Source organism: Hylobates moloch, unplaced genomic scaffold, assembly GCF_009828535.3.
Source record: "Hylobates moloch isolate HMO894 unplaced genomic scaffold, HMol_V3 SCAFFOLD_3, whole genome shotgun sequence".
NCBI classification, from domain to species: Eukaryota; Metazoa; Chordata; class Mammalia; order Primates; family Hylobatidae; genus Hylobates; species Hylobates moloch.
Genome location: NW_026652278.1, coordinates 153,879,549 through 153,890,837, shown reverse-complemented (window position 1 = coordinate 153,890,837; position 11,289 = coordinate 153,879,549). Strand labels below are relative to the sequence as shown.

Sequence of the window (11,289 nt, the reverse complement as noted above, 5' to 3'; positions counted from 1 at the left end):
GGCAGAGGTTGCAGTGAGCTGAGACTGCACTAACGCACTCCAGCCCGGGTGAAAGAGCGAGACTCTATCTCAAAAAATAAATAAATAAAATAAACATAATTAATAAAGAAAATATACAATACCCTCACCTCTGACCACCCAAAAACAGTGCAGGAGCAAGGGTGTAAAAATTACAGAATTGGGATGCATGTTAAGATAAACCTTGTATTTAGGGTTCTGTTCAAAACTTCAAAACTGCCCAAGAGACAATAGTTGAAAGAGTCTTAGATGATATATCTGATGAAGAACAATTTTTCTAAAATTTCAGAAGGGAACACTTTTTAAATTTTTTGAGAAATAACACTGTTACAGATTTCATAATCCTCAAAGTTTGAATATAAGATTTCTATTTCCACGCAATAGTTCACTTTTACACATTAAAATGAAGATGAAAAGGAAAACTGTGCTATTACAAAGAACAGTAGTAATATTTGTCCTTTACTCACCCAAGAGAGGGAAAGTGGGGTAAGGATTTGGGTCTCCAGGAATCAGGGATAAAGGAGACAACGAGAATGTGCAATAGGGGGACAAGAAGGCAGGAATATTTATATAAAACCAAGAGACTGTGTCATAAACCATTGTGTGGCTACCAAAAGAGTTGCTCATAATGCTGACATCCCAGTTATCTGTAAAAGACACAGATATTTGAGAAACACCATACTAATCATGCTGTGAAGGAACAAGAAAAGAAGACCTTTTGTAAGGAAAAGTTAAACGTAACATATTTAAAGAGGGCAAGGGGTAGGAGGTTAAGCAAATTCAGTAATCATCCTGAAATGTACATCAGTTAAACTTTGTTCTTTTTATTTTCTTTACCTATTAAATAAATATTAGTTGAAAATTAACTCCTGAAAAATCAAGTTTCCAACTGAAAATTTCAATAAATATACTGGGTAAAAATATTTTTAAAATATAATATATACCCAGAAATATGACAGCACTTATAAAAATATAGATTCCAAAGAGAAAAGCTAACAAAATACAAAAGAAGCAAAACACACACAAGTTTTATTATGATGTACAAATCCAAGGATGCCTTATACAATCTGTTTATTGAGAAGCCAAAACCAATGTCTGAGATATGAAAAGAATCATTCATGCAAATTAAAAATCAGAGCCTAATATAAAAAGTACTAATTCACTCTCATGGTAAAATATTATCAAAACCTTGTAATTTCTTCAGCACGACTACCACATTTTGTTCAATTTGACTCATTATTACGATGATAAAAGGCATCATTACTATGAAACAATAAGCATAAGAAATTAATCTTTGCTTCATTCTTACCCAACTCCTTAGACTTAATCTGAACATAACAACTCTAAAATGACAAATGGTGGTGTTGGAAAATTGTTCATCACCAGCACCTTTTCGAAAATATGTGTGGATAAACAAACACACTGAGAAGGGATCATACAAGTAAACATGCAAAGTCAAAGCAACAGGGCTGCTCACTGCTATCCAGCAAGTCTGCTGCCCCTCCCGCCACCCCGATAGAGCAGAATGAAAGAGAACCTCCAGGGACCCACATACCCAGCACAAAATAACAGCTAGAAAACTGAGAAATCTAAAAGTATAACACAGCTATAGGAGTCCTACTCCAAAACCACCACCAGAGTCCAGAAACAACGTAAACACAACACCACAAAAGAGAAAGTAAGTACTTGATAGGCTTTTACCGAGAACTCTAGAAGGTTTCAAAAATGACATGTTTATTCCAGAAATCAAAAATGAATTCATTTTCACTCTAAAGGTCTCTGCAGCATAGCTAAATATAGGAAAGTTTGAAGATGCCAGAAGAAGGAATATACAAGAAGAAATTCTTTTTTACAAATATGAAGTATTTAAAAAGTATTAAAGATATAGCACATTATTTAGAAGGAAGTTGGAAAGACTTACATAAAATAATAAAATAAAATAAACGGCAACCTTAAATTTACTGCCAAGACTGAACAATTTTTATAAATGGATCATTTTGTAAGAACAAAAACTGACACCAAATAAGATGGACAAATACGAATTAATGAAGACTTAAAAGATGGGTACTTATAAAAGCAGGTGTAAGGGTATTTGAGAAATGTAAACACATATAAAATCAGCAGACCTGGCATGAATACTGAGGTATTAAGGGAATTAGCTAATGTACTTACTGAGCCACTTACAATTATTTCTGAAAAATCTCAGAGAACTGAGGATAGATCGGAAAATTTAAAGAAAGCAAATACCAAATTTTCAAACCAGGATAGGCAGTGAACACCCTGTAAATACACTTTGTTAAGTGATAATAATTCTGTGTAAAAATTTAGAAGATTTTGAGAAAAGCATTTGAACTTCTAGGGACCAATAAAATAACACGCAGAAGAATGTTTAAAAAGTCATGCCAAATTTGAATCCATTTGATCCTCAACCTCATCAGATGTTATATGCCAAATTACTTATTTTGGCTTAGATAATAATCACATAGAATGAAACTTTCCACAAATAGACTGTGTCAGTGGCTGGGTACTTCTAACAAGGTGCCACCAAGAGAGTTTTGAGATCAATTCTAAATTAAAATATTTGCTAACCATCTAGAAATTAAGTCAACAGCACCCTGGCAAATCTGCAGTTAGTTTTAAATTGAGAACTGCTGTTAGTAATAGGCAAAACAGAAAAACAATACCAATATAGATTTGCAGCAATTAAAAATGTAGACTCCAAAGTAAAACTTAGAAAAATATTAAATAAATGTATTACGGTGAAATAATTTAAAAAACATAATTCAATGGAAAGGAGAGAGTAATAACTAAAGACGACATAAGAAAACAAGAGAGAACAGATTCTTATTTCTTAATCCAGCATTGCCCGAAACATACACAAGAGTTATAAATAAATACATAAATAAAGTCTTTATACTATGAGTCATTCTGATTAGACCACGCACAAAATGGTGCTTAAAGTACTGGTCGTACTATAAAGATGTAAACAGAGCAGAAGGAATTGCCAACAGAGACAGAAATGAGGGGTTATTTCATAAGAAAAATTGAATTGGTAAAATATGAATGGCCACAGCTAAAAAGACCAAGGTAGAATATAAACATTCACATAAGAAAATATGAACATGAGAGACATGGGAAGACATGGGAATGTATGCTGAAATGGCTACATATGATGTGCAAGGAACCATCAAATGGTATACAACAGGGAACAGCAATGAGATGAACTGAACAAGCTATTTTCTCATCCGTAGTTCTAACATGTAATTCTGTGAAACTACTGGGTTTTCAGTTATTAAACAAATACCTAGCTTACAAAATAAATCTTTCTTTCTTTTATTTATTTTTCTTTTTTTGAGACAGAGCCTGTCGCATTGTTGCCCAGACTGGAGGGCAGTGGCACGAGCTCAGCTCACTGCAACCTCCGCCTCCTGGGTTCAGGTGATTCTCTGCCTCAGCCTCCTGAGTGGCAGAGATTACAGGCACCTGCTACCACACGTGGCTAATTTTTGTATTTTTAGTAGAGACACGGTTTCACGATGATGGCCAGGCTGGTCTCAAACTCCTGACCTCAGGTGATCCGCCAGCCTCAGTCTCCCAAAGTGCTGGGATTACAGGCATGAACCACAGCACCCCCGGCCTACAGAGAAACCTTTCTACCTGGTCTGATTTTTTTGGACTATAATTAGAGCTTTCTACTATAATTAGAGCTAATAAAACTCAGAGGGGACAAAAACCAGTTGTCTTCTGTTCCAGAAGAGTGACATCATGCAGTTTATAAAAATTAAATGGACCAAACAATCCCCACCCTTAACATATAAAATCAATAGAGGTTGAATTACATATACTACAATGCATTCTTAGGCACATTTTCTCTTGAAGGAAAACTAAAACAAACAATCAATCACGGAAATTCAAATGAGCAAAGTACTAACAACTTCACTTATAAGCCTTTTGCATGAGGTAATAACAAGCATGCGCAACAGATCCTACTTTGGGAAGGTTCATGGGTGTCCTCAGCCGGGTCCGGACACTCTTCATTAATATACGCTGCTCTGTTGGCAGCAAATGATACTTCATTGCTTCAATGAGGTAATCTTTGCAAGCACTGCTATTCTTGACCAATGCTTCCTCTTCAACCCTCTGTAATAAGAAATCAGACACACCCCCTGAGGGTAGGGCTATTTCGTAATTAAATTGCCAAAGAAAAAGAAGTAAAGGAGAGGAAAAAAGCAGTACTATATCCTTTAGTTTAGTCTAAAAGTACATAAGGAAAGTTTATAAATACAACTAAGAGAAAAATAAATAAAACCAAAAAATGCTCAAGTATCTGGCCTGCAGAGAAAAACATATATAGGTAATAAAAAGAACTGCAATGAAATGATAAACTTCAATGTTAGCTATGGAATATGATGAAGTCTTTAGATATTATATCCACCTGTTTATCTTTAACCTTTAAGCCAAAAAGTAAGCAAAACAAGAAACAAAACTTAGGTAATGCATCCTTCAGGTGAAGACAATACTAATAAGTTAATGATATCGTTTTCAAACACAAGTGGGCAAGTAAAATATCCCAAAAAGAGATTAGAAATAACCTTAAAGCAATGTACCTATAACACAAATAAATCTTGTACTGCCTAGCCTGACCTCAAACACAGGACAGGCTTTTGGGTTCGTTTTCTTTTCTCCTTTTTTTGGGCGAGGGGGTGGGGGTGGTGGCGGGCGGGAGAGTCTCACTCTGTCGCCCAGGCTGGAGTTCAGTGGCGCAATCCTGGCAAACTCCATCTGCCGGGTTCAAGCAATTCTCCTCCCTCTCCTTCTTGAGTAGCTGGGACTATAGGTGCCTGCCACCAAGTCTGGCTAATTTTTTGTATTTTTAGTAGAGATGGGGTTTCTCCATGTTAGCCAGGCTGGTCTCGAACTCCTGGCCTCATGCGATCTGCCTGCCTCAGCCTCCCAAAGGGCTGGGATTAGACGTGAGCCACTGACCACGCCTGGCCTTTTGGATCATTTTCTCAATACCAGAAGACCCATGATTACACAGATCACAAAAAGTAATGAGATTTCAAGAAATCCTAAAATGTTCAAATCTAATTTCTTAATTAATGATTCTTTCAATGGTTTCAATTATTAAAATAATGTTGGAATGTTCCTAGCGGGATTCTAATAAAAAAAAGAGTAAATTTAAAATTATTTGGAGACCACTAAAGAATAATTTGTTCACATTTATTTCAAATAATGTTTTCCCTCAGCTTAGAAATAAAGACAGAAATCAAATGCATGCCACTATTAAATTACGAAGTAAAATTAAACAGTATTTGGGTCAAACCTCAAAATTCCAGGTCTGCAGGGGAATCAAGAGACTATCAAAAGAAAAAAATCGTAAAGAAGATGCAAAGCAGTGACCGCCACAGGGACATTTACTTACATGTATTTAAATGACCACAAATAATACCTTGATAAGCTCTGGTACTTGCTTACCCAAATCAAAAATAGGGGCAAAAGCAAATTTCTAAGAACGGGCAATGGTGGCTGGGTGCAGTGGCTCACGAGGCCTGTAATCCCAGTACTTTGGGAGGCCGAGGCAGGTAGATCACTTGAGGTCAGGGGTCCGAGATCAGCCTGGCCAACAGGGCAAAACCCCAACTCTACTAAAAATACAAAAACTAGCTGGGGTTGTAGCATGCACCTGTAGTCCCAGCTACTCAGTAGGAGAAGGTACAAGAATCACTTGAGCCCGGGAGGTGGAGGTTGCGGAGAGCCGAGATGACGCCACTGCACTCCAGCCTGCGGGGTCCTTTACTGTCTTCTGTCCTGTACTCCACAGATCTGCATTCTACAGCTCTTATCACTGTTTGACAGGGATCTACATGCTGTCAGGCCAGTGACACAGTGCTGTGTGGATTCATATGTTTTGCATATGCATTTACCTGAACTAAATATTCCCGAGGAAGCAAAGGTAACCGTACATGTTCCATCAGTCGGGCCATAAACTCTTGCCTCACATCCTTATCGTGGTTCACCCACGCTATTACTGCTTCAAATACCTTGCAGAAAATATAGGAGAAGAAAAAATAACAAATGAGTTGTGTATCAAGGCATCTGGATAAAATATGAGACTACATTTTATATATAACTCTTGCTAAGACATCCAAGTTTAATTCACAGCTCAAATGTTTTCAAAATCCTGACTTGCAATGTACTTACAAAGCCATTCACCCCATTTCTTTTCTGTTCTTTTTTTTATTTATTTACCCAAAATGATAAAGCAAAGTGTTATTCTGGAATGAAAATCACGTATTTTTTTTTCTTTTTTTTGAGATGGAGTCTCACTTTTTCACCCAGGCTGGAGTGCAGTGGCTCAATCTCGGCTCACTGCAAGCTCCGCCTCCTGGGTTCACGCCATTCTCCTGCCTCAGCCTCTCCGAGTAGCTGGGACTACAGGCACCCGCCACCACGCCTGGCTAATTTTTTGTATTTTTAGTAGAGACGGGGTTTCACCGTGGTCTCGATCTCCTGACCTCGTGATCCACCCACCTCGGCCTCCCAAAGTGCTGGGATTACAAGCGTGAGCCACCGTGCCCGGCCGAAAATCATGTATTCTTATAAACAATTCATGTTTGGTTTTTTCTTCAGGTTTACGAACAAATGTTAGACCATACACGTAAATCGAAGGTTTGTACAATAGATCGACTCAGCTCTGTAATAGCAGAATATATTAAAATATAGTATTTTGAAAATCTTTTTTACAAATTAAAGATAAGGGCATTATTTTTTACAATACGTAATTGTGAGAAAGCTAATAAGTTAATATGAAGACACCGTTTGTCTACATAATTTCCTTCTCAACTGATGAATATATCACTTAATAATCTTTAAAAGTTTGCAGGAAATGTTTGACAATATGCAAATGGATAACTGAGACCAAAAATAGATTATTTTGATCCAGGAATAAAGCAAGAAACTAAAAATAATGCACAATTAAACACTCTTCTTTAATTCATTCTGTCAACAAGTATTTATCAAGTGTCTCTACGTGCCAGGTGCCAGAGATTAAGTGAACAAGATAGTCGGCCTTCTGGCAATTCTATCTAATATTTCTCAGTTCTGTCTTCTCTCCCCACTGCTTCTATCATCCCACATCAGAACCTACTGCTCACTGGTATGACTTCAACATCCTCTCATCTGGCCCTCACCTCATTTTTGGCCCACACTGCCCACCACCACCATGATAGCTAGTCTCCAAAGATAGCCTCCTAATAAACCACATTTCCCAGATCCATACCCTTATATAGTAACCTTCCACACTGAATCTAAGCTGGCCCTGTGTAACAAGTAGAGTATGGGGGAAGTGACACTGTGTGATTTCTGAAGGTAGGTCTTAAGCAGCCTCACTATTTTTACTCTGCTTTCTTGAAATGCTCATTTAAAGGAAGCCAAATGTCATACAAGAAGTCTGGCTACTTGAAACCATCACACCGTGAGAAATCCATGCAAGTTACAGAGAAGAAAAGAGGGCAGAGGAGGGAGACCTAGAGAGAGACCAATCAACCCTGAGCCCCGGAGCCAGACAAAAGTGAGTGGAGGAGCCACCTTGGACATTACAGACCCATAAGATGCCATGTGCAGAAGAACTGAAGCTCCAGATCTGTGGCTCCAGTAGAACCATGCCAGGTATCTCCAGGCATCTGGGTCACCTTAGCTGAGGTCTCAGACACTGTGGACCAGAGACAAGCTGTCCCTATTCTGCATGAATTCTAACCATAGAATTGTTAGCATAAAATGGTTATTGTTTATGCTTTTACATTTGGCCATGACTTGAGTAGCAGCAGAAAACCAGAACAATCCTCATATTTCTATAATGCAGGTTTTAGCATGGTTTTCTCCTCTTGCTTGAAACCCTTTTAAGGCTCATCACTACAATACAGCTAATTTTCTTTAACATAGCTGAGAAGATATTTTATTATATCATCTTCCCATTTTATCTTCCACCAATGTCTCATATTCTAAACTCCCATCATACTGAACACATTGAATACAATTACTCTTTCACACCTCTTTACATTTGTATATTCTGTTTCTTCTACCTGGAATGCCCTCTGCATTCCCACCCATCCCTATTTCTCTGGCAAACTCAGACTCATTTTTAAAAGACTTGAAATATACATCTGAACCAAGTTGAACTACCATCCCCATCCCTATCCCATTCCTGGAAAAGTTAAATGCTCCTAAGGCACCCTTTACAGCATTCTGTAATCAATTATTTACTCTACTGGTTGTCCCACTAGTCTATGAGTAACAAATTCTATTTTGCTAATCTTCTCTTCTCTAGGAGCCCATGGCAGTGTCTGGTACATGGTAGGCACTCAATACATGTCTATTAAGTATGAAAGTAATGTCATCTTCCTCTGTATTTCTAGGATGCTAAGGTTATATATGTCACAAATGCTTTCACATTTTTTAATACTGTAAATATTAGAGTAAATGTGTCTTTTACCCCCAGGTGAAATGAATATCCTTAAGAGAATCAGAATTTACACAACTTGAAATGCAAAGCACACAAAGGAGAAACTCAAGTTTCATTTCCTCTAAGCACAGCTTTTGTGCTCTGATTCCCATGTGCTACAAAACCCACCCAAGGAAAAACAGCCTACTAAAAGGAGCTTCTCTCTCCAACTATATGAAAAGTGCAGGTGGATGACAAAAGTAATCCAAAATGTGGAGAGACAAAAGACTACAACCAGAAGCAGTAGCTGCACAGAGAGGGAGGGAGAGAGGGAGGGAGGCAGGGAGGCAGGGAGGCTGAACGGACTGGCAGGGGTGAGGTATTATGTCACAGGAAACCAATCTAAAGGAAGGTGATGATCAAGAATGTTCAGTCTAGAACTACCAAAACTTCGCCATCCTAGGTAACCTCTTTCAACTCAGAAGACAAGGAAACTAATTGAGTGACAAATAGTATGTTCACATCATAATTCCTATAGGCATCCAATTGTAGGAAGAAACTAGTTTCCAAAAAAGCATTTGTTTCAGATAATGTGCGCAAGCTCTTGCTGTGGAGGTCAAGTACAAAACTGTAGCGGCTAAAAACTTAGGGAACCTCCCACAAAGTGAAGACCGGGAGTAATTTACATAGACAATCAACAAGTCCTGAGTTTCTTTTTTTTCTCCTGGAATCCTTTCCTGAAGTAACTAGCTGAGTTTCTTAACTTCCAGTTGAAACATCACTGGCTGTCACTACACATACAGGATCACAAAGCTACAAAAAAAAAGTGAAATTAAAAAAAAAAAAGGAAAACATCACTGCACACTGGGAAAAGAAAAATATCCTTACCTTCTCTTCTGAAGAAATGGTAAGTTTGTCGCTTGAGATTAAGCTGCACACTTGTTCGATGCCAAGATTGAGAAATTCTTCACTAAGTACGACATCTGCAAAATGTTGCTCTGTTTGGGAATTAAAAAGAAAATCCACTGACATCAACATTCCATTATCATAGTTTCAAACTGCTTAAAAAAGGTTTTTCTTAATTTAATCTAACTTAAGAATGAGAAAACCAGTTGCACACCTCCAGGCAAGAACTAACAAGACAAACCCAGACAAACTCAGAGACACCTGGGGATGTACCTTCAGTGATTTGTTTACACAACAGCACAGTAGCAGTGCAAGTAGGGAAGCTGCCTTAATATACACGAACTTAGTTGAATCACTCTTCTTTTACATGGTGGTATTTTAGGCCTAAAAAATCTATTCCTTATATGGTATGACACCATCAGTACTTAAATTTGTAAAACCTTTTGATTATATAAATCAGATAAAGAACATGATGTCATGCTGTCATATCCTACATGTCATATCATGTGAAACATTAGAGGGTTGTTCCTTATGGAGTAAGGAAAAAAGCCCTGCTTTATTTGGAAACTAAAGAAATCTCAAATGCTAGTCAGTCTGAATATATGACCAACATTTTTTTAAAATGAGAGAATTGGGCCGGGCGCAGTGGCTCACACCTGTAATCCCAGCATGTTGAGAGGCTGAGGCAGGAGGATTGCCTAAGCAGAGGAGTTTGAGGCTGCAGTGAGCTAGGATCACACCGCTGCTCTCCAGCCTGGGCAACTGGGTAATGGCTTGTCTCTTTAAAAAAAAAAAAAAAAATTAAAAATAAAGTATACAGGAGGATGTGCGTAGGCTGTATGCAAATACTACCCCATTTTATATAAGGGACTGGAGAACCCATGGATTTTGGTACCTGTTGGGGGTCCTAGAACCAATACCCCATGGATGTAGATACCAAGGAATGACTGCAGATCGACACAACAGAATAGAGAGCCCAGAAACAGACCCCACAAAAACACAGGAAACTGATCTGTGACAAAGAAGCAAAGGCAATTCAATAGAGAAAGAACAGTCTTTTCAACAAATGATGTTGCAACAACTGAACATCCATATGCAAAACAGTAAATCTAGACACAGACTCCACCTCTCACAAAAATTAATCAAAATGGATCAGCGACTTAAATGTAAAACACAAAACTTAGCTTCTAGAAGATAACATAGGAGAAAATTTAACTAACCATGGGTATGGCAATGACTTTTTACATATAACATCAAAAGTATTATCCATGAAAAAAAAATGGTTAAGTTGGACTTCATTAAAATTAACAACTTCTGCTCTGCTCTGCAAAGGATGCTCTTAAGATATTAAAAGACAAGCCACAGACTGGGGGAAAATCTTTGCAAAACACGTATCGGATAAAGGACTGTTACCTAAAATATAAAAAGAGTGTTTAAAGCTCAACAATAAGAAAATAAACAACTCAACTAAACAATGGGCAAAAAGATCTAAATGGACACTTCACCAAAGAAGACATATACAACAGATGGCAAATAAGCATATGGAAAGATACTCAATATTAATTTCATTAGAGAACTGCATACTAAAACATCAATGAGATACCACCATTTACATATCTATTAGAATAGCTAAAATCCAAAACACTGACAACAACAATTCTGACAAGGATGTGGAATGACAGGAACTTTCATTCACTGCTGGTAGGAAATCAGTTTGGCAGTTTCTTCCAAAATCAAACAAACTCCACCCCCTGGGTTCAAGCGATTCTCCTGACTCAGCCTTCTGAGTAGCTGGGATTACAGGCGCCTGTCACCTCATCTAGCTAATTTTTCTACTTTTAGTAGAGACGGGGTTTCACCATGTTGGCTAGGCTGGTTTCAAACTCCTGACTCAGGTGAAATTCCAGGCTCAGCCTCCCAAA

At 37.9% G+C, this 11,289-nt stretch overlaps 1 protein-coding gene across 3 annotated transcripts in view; it reads right to left on the bottom strand.

Annotated features, from left to right (window-relative positions):
- KLHL2 (kelch like family member 2) overlaps positions 1-11,289 on the bottom strand; it is a 113,300-nt gene that overhangs the window by 19,427 nt on the left and 82,584 nt on the right. For all 3 annotated transcript variants that reach the window (XR_009212941.1, XM_032148818.2, XM_058436861.1), the window contains 3 exons: positions 9,350-9,459; positions 5,946-6,062; positions 4,009-4,158 (listed from right to left, as the gene is read on the bottom strand). Coding sequence is in view for 2 of the 3 variants with exons in the window: in XM_032148818.2 (XP_032004709.1) it covers positions 4,009-4,158; positions 5,946-6,062; positions 9,350-9,459 (377 nt within the window). In the remaining variant the exon portion in view is untranslated. The remainder of the gene's footprint in view (positions 1-4,008; positions 4,159-5,945; positions 6,063-9,349; positions 9,460-11,289) is intronic.